At 40.0% G+C, this 19,473-nt stretch overlaps 1 protein-coding gene across 1 annotated transcript in view; it reads right to left on the bottom strand.

Annotated features, from left to right (window-relative positions):
* Positions 1-3,188: 3,188 nt before the first annotated feature.
* SELL (selectin L) overlaps positions 3,189-19,473 on the bottom strand; it is a 26,026-nt gene continuing 9,741 nt past the window's right edge. Inside the window, exons 6-10 of the mRNA XM_007937781.2 lie at positions 16,900-17,085; positions 15,524-15,709; positions 13,563-13,691; positions 8,764-8,782; positions 3,189-3,276 (exon numbers count right to left, since the gene is read on the bottom strand). Coding sequence (XP_007935972.2) covers positions 3,189-3,276; positions 8,764-8,782; positions 13,563-13,691; positions 15,524-15,709; positions 16,900-17,085 — 608 coding nt within the window. The remainder of the gene's footprint in view (positions 3,277-8,763; positions 8,783-13,562; positions 13,692-15,523; positions 15,710-16,899; positions 17,086-19,473) is intronic.

Here is a 19,473-nt window from a genome sequence, read left to right as displayed (position 1 = left end):
TGGATCATCACTGCCTGATAATTTATTCAAAGATGTCATAAATGTTAAATGTCAGGTAACTAAGAAGTAAAGAGTAGGTATATAGTTATACATATGACAATTCTAAAAATAACAAACTTAGTATTTAAAAATAGGTGATATTTAAGTGTGAAATTGTATGTTACAGACTGGATTTGCTATTAGAGCCCAGACAAGGGAGATTGTCATGGGCTTGAGTAGCTACCAAAAACCCACTGCCATCGAGTCAATTCTGACTCTTAGTGATCCCCACTGGATTTCTGAGGCAGTAAATCTTTACAGAAGTAGATTGCCTAGTCTTCCTTCCATGGAGTGGCTTGTGGGTTTGCACCTCCAGCCTTCTGGCTAGCAGTCAAATGCCTTAGGCACTGCACCACCAGAGCTCCTTTATTGAAGGAAGTGAAGAGGGTGAGCATGCCTGAGATGAAACTAAAAAAATAGATCAAATCTTGTTAGGTGAATGCCTATGGAAGCAGCAGTTAAGAAATCAAATGATATACTACATGGGGGCAACTCTGCTGCAAAAGCCTCTTTAAAGTGTTTAAGAGCAAAGACTCACTTTTAAGACTAAGGTGTGCCATACCCAAGCCATGGTATTTTCAATATGCATGTGAGAGTTGGACAGTGATTAAGGAAGACCACAGAAAAACTGATGCATTTGAATTGTGGTGTTGGTGAAGAATATTGAATGTACCATGAACTGATAGAAGAATGAACAGATCTGTATTGGAGGAAGTGTAAGCAGGATGCTCCTTGGAAGTGAGAATGGCCAGACTTTGTCTCTTGTGTTTTGGTCATGATGTCAGAAGGGCCCAGTCCCTGGAGAAGGATATCATCATGTTGGGTAAAGTAGAAGGCCAGCAAAAGAGGGGAAGACCCTCAACCAGATGGGCTGACACAGTGGCTGCTGCTATAAGGGACTCAAGCATAGCAACAATCGTGAGGCTGGCAGAGGACTGAGCAGTGTTCCGTTCTGTTGTATACAGGGTTGCTATGAGTCAAAACTGACTCAGTGACACCTCACAACAAGTAGGAGAATAAGAGGCTTAGGGCAGACATGGGAGCATTTCAGCATGAGCCAAAGAATCTTTCTACTTGTTTTAATTCTTCTCTATAACATCAAAGAGATGTCACCTGCAACTAGCATTCTGATGATGATATTTCATCAATATTATGAAAACCAGTTGCAGTGGAGTCAGTTTCGACTCAAGGCAATACTGTGTGTGTCAGAGTAGAACTGTGCTCCATAAGGTTATCAGTGGCTGATTTTTTGGAAGTAGATCACCAAGCCGTAGTCTGAGGTATCTCTAGGTGGATTCAAACATCCTCCAACTTTTCAGTTTGAAGCCAAATGCATTAACCATGTGCACCCTACAGGGACTCCAATTAACTATGTAAACCAAAAACCAAACCCATTGCTATTGAGTCTATTCTGACTCATAGCAACTCTACAGGACAGTGTGGAATTGCCCCTTAGGGTTTCCTAGGCTGTAATCTTTATGAAAGCAGACTGCCACATCTTTCTCCCATGGAGCAGCTGGTGGATTTGAACCATCAACCTTTTTGGTTAGCTGTCAAGTTCTTCACCACTTGGACCACCAGGGCTTCTTGATTACCAATAGAATGGTCAATAAAGAAGCATTGAAGACAAGCAATTAGGCTGAGTCTAACAGAAAAAGACAACAAAACAAAAAAGTGAAACACAGTGAAGTCCATCTTTCTCTTCTCCCCTTGTGTTTGGTGCTTGTTAGATCTCATATTTGCATAGAAGTCAGGCTGAAGAAGGCAAGGAGATGGCAGTGGTTAAATTGGATGGCCCTTATTTATGGAAGACAATGCTACAATGCAGATAAGACCTTTATAGCCTGGTGTCCAACTTTACAGAATTTCATTATTACACTGGATTGGGTAGCAAGGATCACACCAATTTTATAAACTTTCTATAATAATGTAGCATGCTACACCCCCACAGTATACCACAAGCAATATTTAAAAACAACAACAACAACAAAAATCTCCCTTCCTTTAAGTAAACTCATGGCTACCCCATTGTGTTATGGAGTAGAACTTTTCCATAGGTTTTTTTTTTTTTCCCTCCCCCGCCCCAATCTTTACGGAAGCAGATCTCTAGGCCTTTCTTTCACAGAGCTAGTGGGTGGGTTCAAATTACCTACTTTTAGATTAGCAGTCGATTGCAAACTGCTTGTGCTACCAAGGAATCTTTTTTGTTTGTTTGTTTTTTTAAATTGTGATTTGGGTGAAAATTTACAGAGCAAATTCACTTTCCATAAAGCAGTTCACATACACTTTGTCTCATGACATTGACCAAAATTCACCACAATGAAACAGCTCTCCTCCCACTTCCTTCTGACAGTTACCTCTTCCCTGTGTCCATCCCTCCATGCAGTCCTGCCCCGTAAGCTGTCTCCCTGTGCATAAACAGCCCTTCTTTCTCTCATGATTGTTCTCTCCAAGGAGTGTATCTACCTCAGGTAAATATTCAACTCCTATGCCTGTCTTTCGTTTGGCTGGAAGCCAAAGGTGTGAGTTCAATTCCAGATCTGAAGGTCAACTAGAGGCCATAGTCTCAGTGGTTCCACCAGACTCTATCAGACAGCAAACTTGGTCCCTCCCCCCCCTTTTTTTTTTTTTTCAAAATGATTTTGAGTTTTGTTCCACATTGTTCTCCCTCTCTACGCAGGATCTCCTACATAGATCCCCCTCCCAGTGGTTGACAGTGGTAATCGGGCACCATCTAGTTCTGGTCTCATAGTCGTATAGGCTGCCCATTGCATGCTACCAAGGAATCTTATACTGCGAGCAGGGGAGGTAACATTTAATCTGCCACAAAACAGTCTGTAGTTATATATGTAACAAATTTTCACTGCATTGAGAAATGATGTCATGAGATATATATAGCACTGAACTGAAAAAGACAAAATCAAGAAAGAGCACAACTGGACATCTTTGTATTTTATATAATCCTTTTCCCCTGTGGCTTTATTTATTTCTCCACAAGAAAGAAAATAAAAAATTGAGCTATATAAACCTTGGCTGGAGGGAGCGATGATGAGGGGGGGAAATGGAAGCAGAAGGAGCTGCTGGTTGAGTAGAAATCTTTCCAGATGCACAGAAGGAAACACACTTCATCTTCAACACAGGAGGCACTATCATGTCAAGGTTTTCATAGAGGTATTTGAAGGATCTAATGGCTCTTTAGTATCCCAAGAATTTTCTCTCACAGATGGATCATCCATGCTGAATGAAAAAGAAGAGATTATAAATTAAACTAAGGAGCTAAAAAATTAAAGTGTTAGTTTTGTTATGCGCCATTGAGTCCAACTGACTCATAACGACCCCTCCTTGGTTTTCTGAGATGTATCACTACGGTCGTAGATTGTCTAACCTTCCTTCTGAGGAGTGGCTGGTGGGTTTGAACAACCAGCCTTCTGGTTAGCAGTCAAGTGCCTTAGGCACTACGCTACCAGAGCTCCTAAAGTGTTAGTAGTAAAGATAAGTATTCATTAAAGGTGAGAAAAGGAGTTGAGGTGAGGAAATGCCATTCAATTGGGTTGGACAAGATGTGAGGCACTTACTAGGGCAAAGGAATGAGAAGAGAGCCCTAGAGCAATTCTCACACTCTCAGGTGCAAACCACCCAGGGATCATGTGAAAATGCAGACTCTGATTTCAGTAGGTTTGGAGCTAGGGGAGAGGGCTGAGACTCTGTATTTCTAACAAGGTCTCCAGTAATGTTTATGCTTATACTACTGTCCACAGACTTCACTTCGAGAAATCCTTCAAGTACAGGCTTTGCCTCCAGATGTAATAACTTTGAAGGACCTTTTAGATGGATTTTGAACAGTGAAAAGGCAGCGCTGTAAACAAAGACATGTTCAAATGGGAAGAGAAATCAGAAAAAAATTGGAAACTCATAAACAGTTTGGTGGCAGTTCTAAATGCCAGATTCTGATGAGATAATGATGTAAGGAGATGGTGACAAATTTAGGTTTATGAAATAAATGACACTTTTGTGACACAATGGTCTCATATTCTTGGAAATGACCCAAGAGAACCAAATATGGTATATTTTAGTAGCACCTTTCAGAGGTAGAATCAGATTCTCATACTCGGCTCTCATGATGAACTGCCGAGGTAAACCACAGTTCAGCAGCTGCAAGTGTGCTTGCCAATATAGAGGGGAAAAAAATGGTTTCAAAAGACAAAATTTCAAATATACCCTCCTCCGAGGTTGGCATCGTATCTTCCTGTGTATCTTGGGTGTAGCTTTTACCCAGGCAGAATTTAGATACTAGAAACCAAATGAGGTGATAAACAGAACCAGTTTGCAGAAGAGTCAAAATAACCCAGCCAGAGTTGAAACCACAAATGCCCAAGGAGTCAGTCATTCACAAACAAGAGCTTATAGGAACAAACACATAGGACTATGAGAATTAGCTCAATTAAAAATATTGGCACCTGATGTTTAGTGTGATAGTGTTTTTTAACTTTTAGCTTGTGCTAGAAATATGCCCTACTTCTTCCACCCCACCCTTCCTCGGTGCTATCACACAGTAGTTTCTATTTGAGAAAAAAAAAATCACATCATTGTGGGAGAAAAGATATGTAGCACTTAGAACTCTAACTGGGGAGTCAAGAGTCTTGAGTTCTAGAAGTATATGGGTTAAGAGCATGATCTCTGGATCCAGACGTGTTCAAATATCAGCTTTGCCATTTATTCAGTGATCTAGGGCTAGCTATTTCATTTCTCTGTGCCTCTGTTTCTTTACCTGTAAAATCGGGATATTAACAGAATCTACCCCCTGGCTTGTAGTCAACAGTTAATGATTTAAGAGATGTAAAACTTTCAGACAACACCCAGCATAGAATGTTTGATAACTATTTATTATTAACTAGCTCTTTCATTAGCTCAGAGCCTGTAAGATAATTAATTAGCTCAACTATAAAGAGAATTTGAATGCAATGTCTACCAAGATCTTTCTAGACCTAAAAGTTCTGTGATCCTATGAATTGAAATCACGTTGGTCATTAAATGAGAGATTTCCAAAAGAGGCTAGGCAAATAACTCTTCTTTGGTAGTTCCTTCTAGACTATCTGGTGAAGAATTTCAAGGCCCATACTGATGGGGCCAGCCTTCCCTTCCAAACTCTCTTCTATGTGTCTTCTATACTATGGTTTCTAGACAGTTCTACCACTGGTCACTGAATATTCCTTTTATAATCCCACAACCATACCTTTGTTTACATCATTTCCCTTCTCTAGGCTGCCTTCCCTGCTTCTCTCCACACACCTCCATTCTATCCATCTGTTCTGGTTACCTAGTGCCACTCTGACAAGAAAATACCACAAATGAGATGGCCTTAAGAAACAGAAGTTTATTCTTACAATCTGGAGGCTTTAAATATTTAAGTTCAAAGTGCAGGCTCTAGGGGCTGGGTGAAAGCCCCTCAACCTTGGGGTCAGCTCTGCCTCCTGCTCCTGGCCCACAGAAGCTAGAGGTTTTGCTTTACTCAGACAGCTGCTGGCTTCTGAGGCTGAGAAGCCTCAAGGTTGACAAGTAAAAAGTCACAGTCCTGATGTTACCAAACCACATGGCAGGCCATTAACTTAAGTCCATTGTAAGTCCCAAAGTTGACAGAGCATAGCAGGCTGCTGAGCAATGACATGGCTACATGCAGGGTCCAAGCATGCCATAAACTAGAGACCATTCTCAAAGATTCTCCTTATATACAGGAAGCAGACCACATCCCAAAGGCAGCTACTCAGCTGCTCATGGTAGATCCCACCATGGAGTTGATTGCCAGTCTCATCATGGGCAATAACTACCACCAGCTGCCCAGCCACTCAACCAGGCCCAGCCAAGTTGACACAAAAACATAACCATCACACCATCCTTCAAAAACCACCCGAGGTTCCACCTGCTTTATAAGATTGTCTGTGATCACCAAGCCAAAATATCTTTATTTTCTCCATACAGAATTCATTGGCCATCACAATACTTGGCCTTATATTGCTCTAAATGTTTTCTTATCTTCCTGTCTTTACCCCCCAACTAAATAATAATCTCCCTGAGGTCAGGGACAAGGGCTTACTTCTTTTGGTGCCCTAATCAAGTTTAGGATTGTTTCAACACAAAGGTGTTCAATAAACCACTATTGATTGATTCATTGTAAAAATCAGTGAGCTATTAAACTTAATATGGCAATTAGCTTAATGTGGTAATTAACCTAATGTTAAATTTCTTCCTGCCAGCATCTCTTAAATGTCCCCTAAGGACATCTAATGACTTTTGAAATAATATACTTTATCTAATGGCAATTAAAACACAGGTGGTTCCTGTGACCAGAATAAAGGCTATAGGTAGATTGTCCCAGAGAAGACTTTCACTCAGTTAGTACAGGGGTGGATTACCCAATAAACAATGTAAGCACAGGTTTATTTGTGCTTACTTACTAATCTATGGTGAACAATTTCACATTTTTCACGTAAGCACAGGCTTACTTATGCTACTTTACTAATCTGTGTTGAATAGTTTCACATGTGCTTACCACAGATTAGTGAGTAAGCACAAGTAAGCCCTTGCTTACCGTACTTATTGGGTAATTGACACTGAGTGAGTGTGAGCATGAAAGAAATCTTTATATATTGTGAGTTTCCTTCCCACAGAGAAAGGAAAGGCAGCCCTAACTACACTATTAACGAAAGGATAGTGTTATCAAATAATACAGAGTTTTAAGAAACCACTGTTGAACCTCTGATCCCATTCAATTATCCCCTAACTCTCTCCTTTGCTTTATAGCTGAGTTGTTGAAAGAAGTGACTACATAATCTGCTTCCATGTTCTCATCCCCACTAGCCCCTGGCCATCTGACTTTTTTCATGGCTTTAATACTAAAAATGTTCTCTCCACTGATACTCTTGTTACATCCAGTGATTGGTTCCCCTGGAAGCATTTGAAATCTGGTCCATTCCCCATGAACACATACTCTTCTCAATTTCCTTCAACTTTTCTGGGAGCCTATTCTTATTCTCCTTTTCCTCAGCCCAGGTCTTGTTCTCTCTCCAGTGTCCATTCTCACACCGGACACTCTCCCTGGATGATCATATCAACTCCTTTGGCAGCAATTACTTCCTATAATGTGAGGACCTGCAAGTATCCTTCTCCTGCCCCAAAGCACCGCCTGTGCTTTGGATGGGCTGTGGATGAACTGCAGATGCCTAAAGTACCTCTAAAACTTTTTGTTCTTTTGTGACCCCTTCCCAGTAAATGGTATTGCCATCCACCAGATCCAGGTAAGTGGCAACTTCTGAGTCTTCTCTCTCTCTCAGTCAATTAGTAATCATATTCTGTTGATTCTATCTCCTCTTTTCTCATAAACCCACCCTCACCGCTATTTCTCTAGACAGGCACCATCAAATTTAACCTAAATTTCAAATGCCTCTACGATAGTTCTACCTCCCGTAGTCTGTTCCACCTCCCATGCATGCCATATGGAGTCATTATTATAAAATGAAAATTTCAGCATGACCTTCACTTGCTTAAACTCCTTTAGTGATACCCTAAAGAGTTCACAATAAAGTCCATATTCCCTAATGTGGCTTATAAATTACTTCACGATCTGGTGTCTGCTGTCTTAATTTCTCCTAGTTTCTCTTTCGCGTACTAAACTGCAGCCCACTGAACTACTGAGATTTGCTCAACAAGAAGTTGTATTTAGTTGGTTGGTTGTCAAGTTCCCAACCTCCTCAGGGAACATCTTATTTCATTTCCAACATTTTCAAAAGAGCTCAGATGTCCAGCTGGGTACATTGTATGTCATCAAAATCTCATCTCCACGATAATTTTTACTAACATTATCCTTCCTAAAATTTCAAAGCAAGTCACTAGCTCTCATTTTGCCATCTTCATGCCGGTCAGACAGGACATTCACTTTCACAGATTTGCATCTCTTCTCAGCATGTCAAATTGAAGAAATCTGAGCTTCTGGATCAAACTAAAAAAAAAAAAAAAATGTCTCTCTGACAGAGCCATAGGAGTCCCTGGGTAGCACAAATGGTTAAGTACTTAACTACTAGCCGAGAGGTTGGGGGTTTGAACCCACCCAGAGGAGCCTTGCAAAAGGGAACAGCCTTGAAAATCCTCTGGAGAGTTCTACTCTGACACACATGGATTTGCCATGAGTTGACATTGACTGGATAGCAACTAACAACAACAACAGCAGCAATCTTGTCCACACTTTGAAGGTCAATACTTGTCCAAGCATAGGTATTTACCCTCTAGTTCCAGGTATTGAAGGCCTGGGGTTTGGAACTACACCTTCTTATGGTCTGGAATACACTGGTTTCTCAATAAATTGTTGGTGAATTGAATGCTTCATTAATACTGCATTTCATTCCTTATGTTAAATCAGTCAGGACAAGAAGAAATACATCACAATGCTTCCAATCATCAAAGAAAATTCAGAGACTATTAGTACAGCTTCCTTTACATAAACTGTCCTTTCCTACTAGACATTACTTGTTCATTCATTCATTCAGCTCTACTGGCACTAAAAAGCACAGATTTTTAAGGAAGCTAATAGATTTATCACTTTATCTAGAGTGTTCACTTGGACAAGGACCTTGCAATAAATGTGGTAAATAGTGTGAATGTGTCTAGCTGTAACAGTATCATAATGAAAGCAGAGAAGGGATCAACAGATGTGGAAATATCTCTCTGACTTACCTTTGCTGAGACTTCTTGCCTGGTGGGGACGTGGAAGAAAAGAAAATTAAGAAATATCATTAGCAAAAAATAGGAAATTCTAATTTTTAAAAAATAAAGTAGAAGGGAGATTCCACCCTCAAAACCATCCTTTGAAGTTTAAGTTGCATTTGTTACATAGATATCATCTATGTCTATGAGGACATGAAGGTTTGGCTTAATATTCTAATTCAAACAGTGGTAAATACACAGATAGGATAAACCCACTGATGCAGATACCTCTCAGAGTTCAATTCCATCATGTATGCTCCTCAAGAAGAGAGAAGTCTAGGTTGAATTGCTGATGGACAGACCCAATAAGCCCATTTACTTGTTTAACCCTTCCTGACCTGCCATGTCAGCCTACCTGCCAATTCTTCCCAAAGAGACTTAGCTGTTAATACTGTAAGGACATATGTCATCATATCACACTACATCCTCTATGGGAATCCATAAGAATTCTCACCCTTGTTTCATTGGGAGAAATTGTACAGCCTCATCCGAGTACCCGATATGTTTTTTTTCTTACAAACACAGTGAATACTCTCACCAGTTACGCTTCCTTTTTTTCACTGGCTGCAAGGAAACTCAGGGCCAGATCTGAGGCCCTGTCCTATTGAGTATATATAGGACTTTGAGGCACACGCTTTTGTGTCCTAACTTTACTCCTGGCTCTAAATTATTTTTTTACTCTAAATTTTTATCTTCTTTTTCTTACCTATTTCTTAAACTAATCTTAATTAGTTATGTCGAATATATTTTCTAGACTGTCTTACATTTTTTTTAAGAAAAACAAAACAAAACAAAGTATAAGTGAGTAGATAAATGAATGAACTGCAGAGTCTGACTCCACAGGAAATAAAAGCAAAAAAAAAAAGATCTTTGAGGAGAAAGAGTGATTTGGAGGCAATATATTCTGTGACTATAACCTGGAACTCTAAAATCATCTGACCCAGATGCAAGTCCTGTTTGTCAACTATAGTGTGTCTCTGAACAGTTACTTATTCTCTCTGAACCACAATTTCTTCATTCATCTGTAAAAGGGTATAATAAATGTACCTTTGTCATCAGGTTGATACAACTATTCAATAAGAAAATAATTAAATAAGAAAACATTTCTAGGCTACAGCCTAGCACTTAGTACTCCATTATTGTTTTAAATCTTTAAAGTGTTAGCAATTGATGTTATAAATCTTTCTTCCAAAATTTAGCCTATTGATGGCATGGGCCAAATACATTTGAGCAGGGAGAATCAAATCTGAATTCATTTCAGGTTCCATTTGTTTGTCTTTCTATAAATATATATTTCTTTTAGGAGCAATGAAACACAATAGCAATAAATGAGAAAAGTCTGTTCCTACTGAGCGGTTTTATTTTTGAAAAAAAAGGGAACTAAGGGGGCAGATGTTCAGTTTCATGCCCTGTTCTAACCCTGTGTGTTGGTTTAGGTGAAAAATTTTCCAAATGAGGGGGAAAAAAACCCCAGAGTCTCATTAATCTGAAGGCCAGTGGTTTGACTCTGGCCGCTATCAAATCCCTGCTATGGGATTTTAGAGATTTGGCCTCTATAACAAGAAGGTCCCTGTGTGGTGCAGATGATTTGTACTCAACCACCAAACCTAATGGTTGGCAGTTTGAACCCACCCAGTGGCACTGCGCAAAAAAGACCCGGTGATCTATTTCCATAAATATTACAGCAAGGAAACCCTATGGAGCAGTTCTCCTCTGTAACATGTGGAGTTATCATGAGTTGGAATCAACTGGACAGTCATGAGGTTTTTTTTTGTGGAGGTTTGTTGGCCAAAAGCATAATTGCCTTGGTTTCCTTATTTATAAAGCAAGGCCAATGATAACGGCTAATCAGAGAATGATGATGCAAGGAACACAAAATGTTTCTAGATAATCCTGTGCACTGGGTAACATGTTTCTGAAGCCCTCTTGTGGATACCAAGATGACTAGAATGGGGGTCAAAGTACCAATTCAGAAGGTCCATCTAAGGACAGAAGGACAGTCAACATTCTGGTCATTTCATTGTCTACTGTGCTTGAAATGTTCACTTGTCTTCTTTCTCAGCTTTCTGAACCCAAAATAAATCCTATAAAATTTTCAGAGTCGATGAGTACTGTATATATACAGCTTTATTTATTTATTTATTTTTTATTTTTATCACTGCAGATGCATCTGCTACATTTTGCATTAGAAGAGTTATGGGGGGTTAGCCTGGGAACCTAATCACTACTTCCAACATTGTCTCTACAAGGAAAACATGCTTCATGTTTCAAAGAAGCAACTTAACTAAAATTTTAGAATACAAAATCATTTGTGAGTTGGAGAAGATGAGATGTCTTACAAGAGAAGACTATTTAAATGTTACAATAGGACACTCTGACTTTTGGGGCTTCTGTTCTCTTTTTGGCCTAACTGTAACTAGTCTAACTAACTGCCCGTTATCTGTTTCCTGTTTGCCCCACACTGATTCCCACAGCAGGGGCATGCAAGTTTTCATGTTATCAGTTTGAGATCTTGTACAGAAATGACTCCAAGGTAAAAAAAAAAAAAAAAATAGAAAACAACCTCATTGCCTTTTTCATTACTGCTTATAAATCAGGGTTAGCCAGCTAACGTCCTCACTAAATCTACGTGATTTTGATTCTATTCTTTCTTTTCTACCAAAAAAAAAAAAAAAATTAAAAAGTTTTCGAATTTGGAGATAAATATCTCCTTTATGAAGGTAACTCACGGTCCCAGAGTCCTTAAAGATTATTTAGATAATAGCCTCCTTATCCCAGTTGTTGTTGTTGTTATGTGCCATCGAGTCGGACCTGACTCATAGTGTACCCTCCTTGGGTTTCCAAGGCAGTATCACTACAGAAGTAGATTGCCCAACCTTCCTTCCGAGGAGTGGCTGGTGGGTTTGAACTGCCAGCCTTCTGGTTAGCAGTCAAGTGCCTTAGCCACTATGCTACCAGAGAGGGCAGTGTGTAATTGCCCACTCCATTCTCTACTCCCTCAGGTCTGCCATTGTCACCCAAGGTAGGAGGAAAGAAAGAATGCTTGGGGTCAGACTATAGAGACAGTGGAAAGGATAACCAATCATGTGAGAAAAATATCTTTCTTCTTTTGCCTCAGTACAGTACTTAAGTACTTATTGTTGTTGGGTGCCATGGAGTTTATTCTGATTTATAGTGACCCCATGTGATAGACCCCAGGCCCCATAGGGTTTTTTTCTTGGAAATAATCTTTACAGAAGCAGGTCACAAGGGTTTTTTTTTTTTCCCGTGGAGGCACTGAGTGGATTCAAACCTCGATTCTTTCAGTTAGCAGCCAAGTGTTTAACTTTTGCACCATCGGGGGTCCTTCTTAAGTACTTAGTACATTACTATAAGATAGTGGGATCCAATTTTAGCAGATTTCTAACAGAAGAGATATTTTAAGTGCTCAGTGCTCTCAGAGTACAGTTAAAGTTCTTTCATACAGACAGTGCTCCTCTTGTTGTCTTTCTAGGTTGGGTAGAAAACTAACCTATCACTGTCATTCTTAAATTTAGGGTGAAAAATCAAATCATAGTGGAAGACTATTAGGGATTGATAATTTTGGGAGCTCTGGTGGCATAGTGCCCAAGGCATTTGGCTGCTAACCAGAAGGCTGGCGGTTCAAACCCACTAGCCACTCCTCGGAAGGAAGACTGGTCAATCTACTTCCATAGTGATACCGCCTTGGAAACCCAAAGAGGGGTCATTATGAGTCAGATCCTACTCGACGGCAGTGAGTTTTGTTTTTTTTAATACTATAATTGCCAATGTGGATGGGAAGTGGCCTTTACATACCATATTCAGTGAGCAGAAAGCACACTAATTTGATGGAAGTGAAATTAAAATTCCAGGAAAAGACAGGATGGAGCAGTTGATTATGAATTGTTTTGAGGTCATCCATGGACCCAGAACTTGAGACAGTAAGTCTTAAAAGCTGCCTAATGTACATGAATTTCAACATCTTGACTGTTTCTGCTGAATGTGTGCTGCCAAATGTGACAGTGCACATCCAACCTTTGCCAGAGACTGGGTCCTCCCAATGAGCAGGAGGATTCCACTTTAGGGCTTATACACACTGCGTAGAGAGGCAAGGGAAGTGATGCTATTGTTATTCTTTGGTGATGTGCCATCTACTATTCTGAGAAGCAGATATTAGCTTCTCAAGACAGCCCTCCTTCTTCCCTTTTCTTCTCCAGTCCAAGGTGGAGGGATAGGGGTAGCATAAGCATGTCACAGATTTGGTTAGAGCTCATGGCCTTGGTGAATAAACACTGGTGAGAACACAAATCCCACATGTCAGGAGACAGGTATGTGACTTTTGAAGAGATCAGGTGTTTGGAGCCAGTGCCTTGCAAACCACAGTGGACCTTAGATTCACTTCCTAGTGGAACTGTAACACTAAAATCAAAGGCATGTAGCCTTTTGAAGACAGAGATTATGTATCTTTTTTTTCAGAAGTAAGGAAGAACAAATAATTTGAATATCTGATTTATTATAGTTATCACCTCAGCCATGTACCTTGAACTTAGTAGCTGTTTTTAAATGATCACTGAATGACAAGCAAAAATCAGCCAGCTTGTTTTAATAGAGGTGTATACCAGGCTGCTGCACATGTCTCCAGGAATTGATGTCTAAAGCACATACAGCTTAGCATCCTTGCTTCAGTACTTAATTTCCTGTGGGTTTCTATATATTTTTTTTTTCACTTTAAAGCTGTATTCTTTTAATCTGAAGTTCAACTCACATACCTTTTTTTAATCGCCTTGCCAGCCAAATGATGAATGCCAACCCAGAGAATGCAGTGACCATGACTGCCACTGGAATGAAGAGGGGGTTATAATCGCCCTCCTTGATCATTGAGAAACTCCTGTCCAATTCTGAAAGAGAAATCAGTAGGGAACACAGCATGAGGTCACAAGCATTATTTCCTTCGTACCACCTTATGATATTCAACTTTTCTCTTCTGTAAATTTCCCAGTAGAGCCCATTTGATGTCTTTTGACAGATGAGAAAATTGGCATGGGAAGGCCCATGATGACACTGCCAGAGGCAAATACTGAACCGGCCTCTCTAACCAACTGACTATACAACATGGATCCTGAGGTTTGTGACTCATGGGACTTCTGGGAGCTGTATTAAAATTCTTGTCAAGAAGAGGTCCTCATTACATTTGGTTCTATGGCCTTGGAGAACAGTTAGGACTCTGAAACACAGCAAAGAGATAAAAGGTCTAATACAATGTCAGGAAAAACAAAAGTCAATAATCTGAACCAGGTAACTTGTCAATCAAAGGAAACTATAAATGCTTTTATTTTAAAGCAGCTGTGTAAATAATATGCATTTGTTGTTTACATTCCAATGACCTACACTAATCAATCTCTCAAATGATGTAGCCCTACTACTTCCCTCCACTTCCTTGACAAATAAGTAAAAGGATATATTCGCATATCTTCTTGGAAGTATAAACTAAGTTCAATTGAGGGACTTTATTTAAAAAAAAAAAAACAGCATGAAAAACCTATAAAATCTGTCTTCTGATTCCATCCATTGAAGGAATTCTTTATTCTTCATTTTACTTTGGTGGTCCTTTTAAATTGCTTCCATTCTTGTACCCAAACATGTAATAGAGTAGAGACTCAAGATCCCAGAGGATCCAATCAGAAGGTACCTATTGGCTAGATGAGGCAATGGATATTCCAAACCAAACCTATTGCTGTCCAGTTGACTCCGACTGTGGCATAAATTGTATGCTCTCAACTACTAACCTAAAGATTAGCAGTGTGAATCCACTCAGTAGTGCTGTGGAATAAAGGTCTGGTGATCTGTTTCCATAAAGGTCATAGCCAAGGAAACCCTTATGGAGCAGTCCCACCCTGTAATACATGAGGTTGCCATGACAAATAGATATTAGCAAGCTTTAAAAGGAAACATTCCTGTAAACTTCATACACAGCCCTCCCCTAGTGACCCTGATGCCTCCTCTCTGCTCCCACATTTTACTCCCTGGCCTTGACCCACCAGGAGATTAGCTTCTCTGATAGTCTCTACAGATCTTATCATTTAAAGGCATTTGTCTTGGCTGAAGTCATCTCAAGGGAGGACTTGGGTAGCTCTTTTGTCATATGCTAGTTTTTAAGTAAATATATATAAATAATGATTTGTCATTTCAGTATTCACATGCTAATTTAATACACACTTATTTAGTACCTATTTCCTCTCCCCTCTCTGCTCCACACTGTGACAGGTGGAGAGTATACAAAGATGAGGAAGATATAGTCCTTCTCTTGCAAAGACAGAATTGGGAAGCATTAGCTTAATGATAATTGAGAAACAGCCACTATTTTGGAAGTTAGGTGGTCACTAGTGAGCTTTGTAGAGGCATTTCCGTGGGCTAACAGAATTCAGATTGCAGTGGAATAGAAAAATAAATAAGAAATTAAGTGGAGAGACAGTAGGTTTAAATTTTAAGCATTAAGATGCGAAGAGGAGTTGAGAATTGGCCCCAAACAAGAAAGAAAGAAATGGCTCTCATTGAAGGAGGAGTAAGAATAGTCAAGAATTGTATACTATGTTAATGATCATAAATTTATTTTTAAGCCATATACATTCAGCAAAACAAAATGTAAGTGTTCATTAGATCTTTCCAGACCATCTGCTCATCCATCACTTCCCTTTTTAAGTCTGCGGTATATTTGACCAAACTTACTTACTTTGACATATTGGACTAGGGCTGGACCAGATTCTAGAAGATTCACATATAGTTTCCTTCTCTCCAATTAACTCAGTCCCCTCAGAGCAGCTGAAGTTGCACATAGAGCTAAAGCTGAAGTCTGCCAGGCCATGACTACAATCCATGGTCCCCAAATCAGGTGCTGTTAGGGGTTCACACTGAATCACTTCAATGAGAGATGAAAACAAAACATCAGTATTTCTGGGTGGACACCCTCCCTTGACCAAAGGTTTTTATCCAAAATACCTAATCCAACTGTAGAACCATTCACATGAACCTGCTAGCAATTTCTTCTGATAATGCTTCCAGACTTCATTTTCTTGAGAATGATGGAGGGTGGAGAGGCAGAGATGAAGCCAAGAGAGCATCAAAGCCTGAGGTATTTGAAGGGAGGCTGCTCCAGGCTGCTATCCCAGCTGTGGTGGTTCTCTAAGGAAGTATCATGCTACTGGGCATCCAACTAAAGAGTTGTTATGCAACTTTCTTAGTGAATGGAGAGAATTTTCACATGTTCTAAAGTCTATCAATGTAGGTTTGAAAAACATCTCAACTCCCTAAAACAAGTCACTCAACTTCTATAAAATTCAGCAAGTTAAATTTGTTCTATGAGCTAATTGAAGTGTTTTGATAGTTCTTTTGAGAATTAAATCACTTAAAGTGATGGGTCAGGAGCTTAAGCATAGAAGGTGTAACCAGCTCTTCAAAAGTGCTGTTTTCTCCCATACAAGAATAATCTTTTTTTTTTTTTTTTTAAGAAGGCAAAAACAAACATACCTATTTTTATTTTGTATGGGGAAGAAAAAAACATAAAGTACTGCATTTTTGTTTTTCAGCACAGTTGTTATTCTCCAGAGAGTTTGCAGAGGAGGAAAAGTTAAACATGACTTCAAGAGTCAAACAAATAAAACAATTAAAAACAAAAAACAAAAAACAAAAAAACTCTGCCCCCTAAGAAGGAAATTCATTGGTGTTAAGTAGGGCACCACATAAAGTAGGGTGTTATTGAGAGGAGAAAAAAGCCAAAATTAAACAGATTCAGCAAGACCGATTTTGTGTACCACGGCAAGAAAAAAAGAAAAGAAAAAACACAGCATAACCTCCTGTATCACTGTAACCTGTGTACCCTGTGAGATAAAGTCATAGGTAACAGGATATTTGGTTGCTATTTTTTGTTTGAGGTTTTATTTTTAACTTTAATAACAATAAACCCTTCAGGAAGCATCAGAGTATCATGTCATTAGGTTAATTTTTGTTCCAGAAGACTATACAGGATTCTTAGCAAGATTCTACTGTTTTTTCTCAGACTATATACCCAGGACCTCCATGACAAAGCCTCTAGTCTGAACAGTTCCTCACCTTGACAGGATGGCTCTAAAGATGACCAGTTTCCAAATAGTCCACAAGTGGTTTCTTCAATCCCAATTAAGTCTGTTCCCTCAGAACAATTGAAGACACACTGTGAGCTGAAGCTGAAGTTTCCCAAAGTGTGAGTACAGTCCATGGTACCCAGATCTGGAGCTTCCAAAGGCTTACACTGAACCACTTCAATGATAAAAGAAATAGTCTCAGGTACTGTTAACAGGACATGATACCTGAGTTTAAACCTAGTTCTGCCACTTGATAACCATAAGCAAGGCTACTTATCCCCTCCAGCTTCAGTTTCTTCATCTATAAAAGAAGGATGATTATAATTGTACCAATTGCATAGAATCGGTGTAGGAATGAAAGGATTTAATGCACGTCAGCTTAGAATACAGTTTGGCTCATAGATGGGGGGAAAAAAAAAAGAAACTCACTGCCATCGAGTCAGTTCCAATTCATAAGGATCCCTCCTTGGGTTTTCAAGGCAGTATCTCTACAGAAGCAGATTGCCCAGTCTTCCTCCTGAGGAGTGGCTGCTGGGGTTGAATCACCAGTCTTCTGGTTAGCCTTAGGCACTACACCACCAGAGCTCATAGAAGCCCTAATTAAACCTGAGCTAGTCTTAGGAGCTCTGGTGGCATAGTGCCTAAATCATTTGACTGCTAACCAGAAAGATGGGTCAATCTACTTCTGTAAAGATTTACCACCTCAGAAACCCAATGGAGATCACTATAAGTGGGAATCGAGTTGAAGGCAGTGAGTTTAGTGTTTTTTTTTTTCTTTCAGTCTTATTCTTATCTTTGGTACTGTAACTCCTAAGTATACTATGTATGGGGAGTGTTTTGGTCACTTCATACAGCTCTAACTGAAATATCACATGTTAAACAAACAGGAATTTATTTTCTTACAGTTTTGGAGGCTGGAAGTCTGAGTTCAAAGTGCCAAGCTCTAGGGGCTGGGTGAAAGCCCCTTGACCTTGGGCTTTAGCTCTGTCTCTTGCTCCCAGCCCACTGGAGCTAGAGGTGTCTCTTTACTCAGACAGCTGCTGGCTTCTTAGGCTAACAAGCCCAAGATTGACAAGTAAAATGGCACAGTACTAGCATTACCAAACAACATGGCAGGCCACTAGTTCAAGTCTAAAGATAGTCCAAGTTCAGCAGGAAACATGGCAGGTTGCTAAATGAAGATGCAGCTATATGCAAGGTCCAAATGCACCAAAAGCTGCAGAGATCTTTCTCAAAATTTCTCCTTATATACTGGAAGCAGACCTCATCCCTAAGGCAGCTACTCAGCTGCTCCCATAGATTCCACCATGGAATTGATTACCAGTCTCATACTACAACTAGCTGCCCAGCCACTCAAAATCAGGCCCAGCCAAGTTGACACATAACCTTTACTACCACCAGGGAGTATGGAGAAAGAGTGGTCTTTATAACAAGTCTTCTTTGTAAGGGGATAAGACATAAGCCTCAGCAAGCATCTGGCCTCAATTCTACCTTCATTATCTCTAGGTTGACAGTTCTGATTTTGACAGCCCTCTCCAGAAAGTATACCAACTGTCCTGTTCTGATTTGTGGTCCAGTAGATCAAATTAAGACTTGGAAATTAAAGTCTTTGAATTTTAGGCCCTGCCATGCTATTTGGAAGATGCTCTAGTAGTGTAATGCCTAAGCATTTGACTACTAATCAGAAGGTTGGTTTTTACCAAGGGGAGGGAGACAGGCCCCCCACCCAGAGGCAAGAAAGTGGGGGAAAATCCAGGGACGATAGAGCCATGGGATCCAGGCAAGGGGAAGGTGGAGAAGTTTTGAACAGCTAAGTTGCTTCCCTTACCTGGAAGTGGGGAAAGAGCTGGGGATGAGACAGAGCCACAAGATCCAGGTAATGGGAAGCAGACAAGCCTCACACCCAAAGGCAGGAAATGGGGGAAGAGTCAGGGATGAGACAGAGCCTCCACCAGCCACACCTCAGGAGGAAGACTGGGCAAACCACTTCCATAGAGATACTGCCTCGGAAACCCAAGGAGGGTCACCATGAGTTGGAACTGACTCGATGGCAGTGACTGCTAACCGGAGGGTAAATTTTAAACACTGCATGGTTTAAAATCAAGAAGGGAGTACTTCAGGGTTGTATCCTTTCACCATACTTATTCAGTCTGTATGCTGAGCAAATAATCTGAGAAGCTGGACTATATGAAGAAGAATATGGCATCAGGATTGGAGGAAGAATCATGAACAACCTGTAATACATTGACCACACAACTTAGCTTGCTGAAAGTGAGGATGACTTGGAGTACTTACTGATGAAGATCGAAAAATACAGTCTGCGGTATGAATTACACCTCATTATAAAGAAAATAAAAATCCTCACAACTGGGCCTATAAATAACATCACGATAAATGGAGAAAAGATTGAAGTTGTCAAAGATTACATATTGTTTGGTTCTACAATAGACACCAATGGAAGCAACCATCAGATAACATATGTTGTTGTTGTTGTTGTTGTTATGTGCCCTCGAGTCAAACCCGACTCATAGCGAGCCCTACTTGGGTTTCCGAGGCAGTATCA

Source organism: Orycteropus afer, unplaced genomic scaffold (genome assembly GCF_000298275.1).
Source record: "Orycteropus afer afer isolate SDZICR_OR568_19922 unplaced genomic scaffold, OryAfe1.0 scaffold00044, whole genome shotgun sequence".
NCBI lineage: Eukaryota > Metazoa > Chordata > Mammalia > Tubulidentata > Orycteropodidae > Orycteropus > Orycteropus afer.
Note: the sequence above shows the minus strand (reverse complement) of the source record. Positions and strands in the feature narration are given on the sequence as shown.